Source organism: Nannospalax galili, unplaced genomic scaffold, assembly GCF_000622305.1.
Source record: "Nannospalax galili isolate Female #2095 unplaced genomic scaffold, S.galili_v1.0 scaffold351, whole genome shotgun sequence".
In the NCBI taxonomy this organism is placed as follows: Eukaryota; Metazoa; Chordata; class Mammalia; order Rodentia; family Spalacidae; genus Nannospalax; species Nannospalax galili.
In genome coordinates this window covers 3010131-3011750 of record NW_008330327.1, presented here as the reverse complement: position 1 = coordinate 3011750, position 1620 = coordinate 3010131, and the positions used below count along the sequence as shown (strand labels likewise).

General features: G+C 53.5%; 1 protein-coding gene across 1 annotated transcript in view; it reads right to left on the bottom strand.

Annotated features, from left to right (window-relative positions):
- Siah2 (siah E3 ubiquitin protein ligase 2) overlaps nucleotides 1-461 on the bottom strand; it is a 27849-nt gene extending 27388 nt beyond the window's left edge. Inside the window, exon 1 of the mRNA XM_008845023.2 lies at nucleotides 280-461. Within this exon, the coding sequence (XP_008843245.1) occupies nucleotides 280-461 (182 nt within the window). The remainder of the gene's footprint in view (nucleotides 1-279) is intronic.
- Nucleotides 462-1620: the final 1159 nt, after the last annotated feature.

Below are 1620 nucleotides of genomic sequence, written 5' to 3'. Positions count from 1 at the left end.
AGGGCGACTGCAGGCCGGGCGGGGGCGTGGACGGCGGGCGGGGCGCGCGGGGCGGGGCGCGGGCGGCTCTGAGGAACCCCCGGGTCTCTCTCTGGCTAGTTGACTCATCCCTGCGCGGGGGAAGCCTGTGACCCAGCCGCCCGGCCTTCCGCGGCCGCGCAGGGATGGGACCCGGGCTCCCGGCGGCCCCAGGACCTCGCCCTGGGCTGGTGGGGTGCGGATGGGTCCGCGCGTCCTCAGGGGAGGATGGACGCTGCTTTCATTCCTTCAACGGCTAACCCCGGCCAAAGCTTCTTTGAAGTGAGCGACTGGACTTCCAGAACGTGTTCTTGGACAGCACTGGCTGGGTGGAGTGTTGCGATCACCCGGGAACATCGGAAACGTGGGCTGGGTTTGAGGGGCTCAGAAGCACAGGGGACCCCCTCCAGTAGCAGCATCCTTGATGTAGAACCCTGGTCCATGTCTCTGGCTTTGAAGTTTACTCTGGAGCTTGCGGGGAGGGAGTGGGTGGGCTCAGGGCAGTGGTTACCAGCACTCAGCTTGGCAGGACTGGATTCCTGCTGGAACTGTGTACACCACCTGCCTCAGAGGCGTAGCTTGATAAAGGGGTTGGAGAGAAACTCAGCGGTTAAGAGCAGAAGACCAGAGCTCGGTTCCCAGCAACCACTGGGTTCAGCCACGTATAACCACAGCTCCAGGGGGATCCAGTGCCCTTGGGCACGTGGATACACACACCGCATACATGCGCATAAATAGAAGTAAAACAAACCTTTAAAGGGGGAGGCTCCTGCAGCCTGCTTTCGTCGTCTAGCGTCCCAAGGAAGCTCGCTTCTAGGCACTCAGCCCACAGAAGCACTAGAGGCCTGGAGAGTGAACCGTATGTTAATAGAATGGATACAGTGTGCTCCTGATTGCTTATCGGAAACTTTATGCTTGAGTCAATAACACTGTGACATTGGAATTGGTAATGGATGACGTAGCTGGGAACCGGATATTCTTTGAAGGAAGAACAAAGATTAGACAGGACCAGTGAAAATAGTGCCCTCAATTTGCTGACTCTATGACTTTGAACAAATTCTTTCATTTCCTGATTTAAAACAACAAAAAAAATTTTTTTTTTGTCTTTTTGAGATAGTCTCCCCATAGCCCCAGCTGGCCTGGAACTCACTTTGTAGACCAGGCTGGCCTCAAACTCACACAGATCTGCCTGCCTCTACCTCCCAAGTGCTGGGATTAAAGGTGTGTGCTACCACGCCCAGCCTTATAATTTTTAAAAAATTTTCTTTATTATTTTTATGTGTATGTGTGTATTGCCTGCATGTAGGTAACTGCACCTGTGCTGAGCAATGCCCCCAGAGGTCAGAAGAGACTGTCAGATCCCCTGGGACTGGAGTTACTGACAGTTGTTAGCTGCCATGTGGGTGCTAGGATTCGGACCTGGGTCTTCTTAGAGAACTGCCAGTGTTCTTAACCGCTGAGCCATCACTCCAGCCCCAAAACAAAAAATTTAAAATTACGTTTATTTAGTGTGTGTCCCTGTCTCCATGTGTGTGGAGGTCAGAGGACAACTTTGCCTGTGTATGGGCCTCAGGGATTGAACTCAGGTCATTAGACTTGATG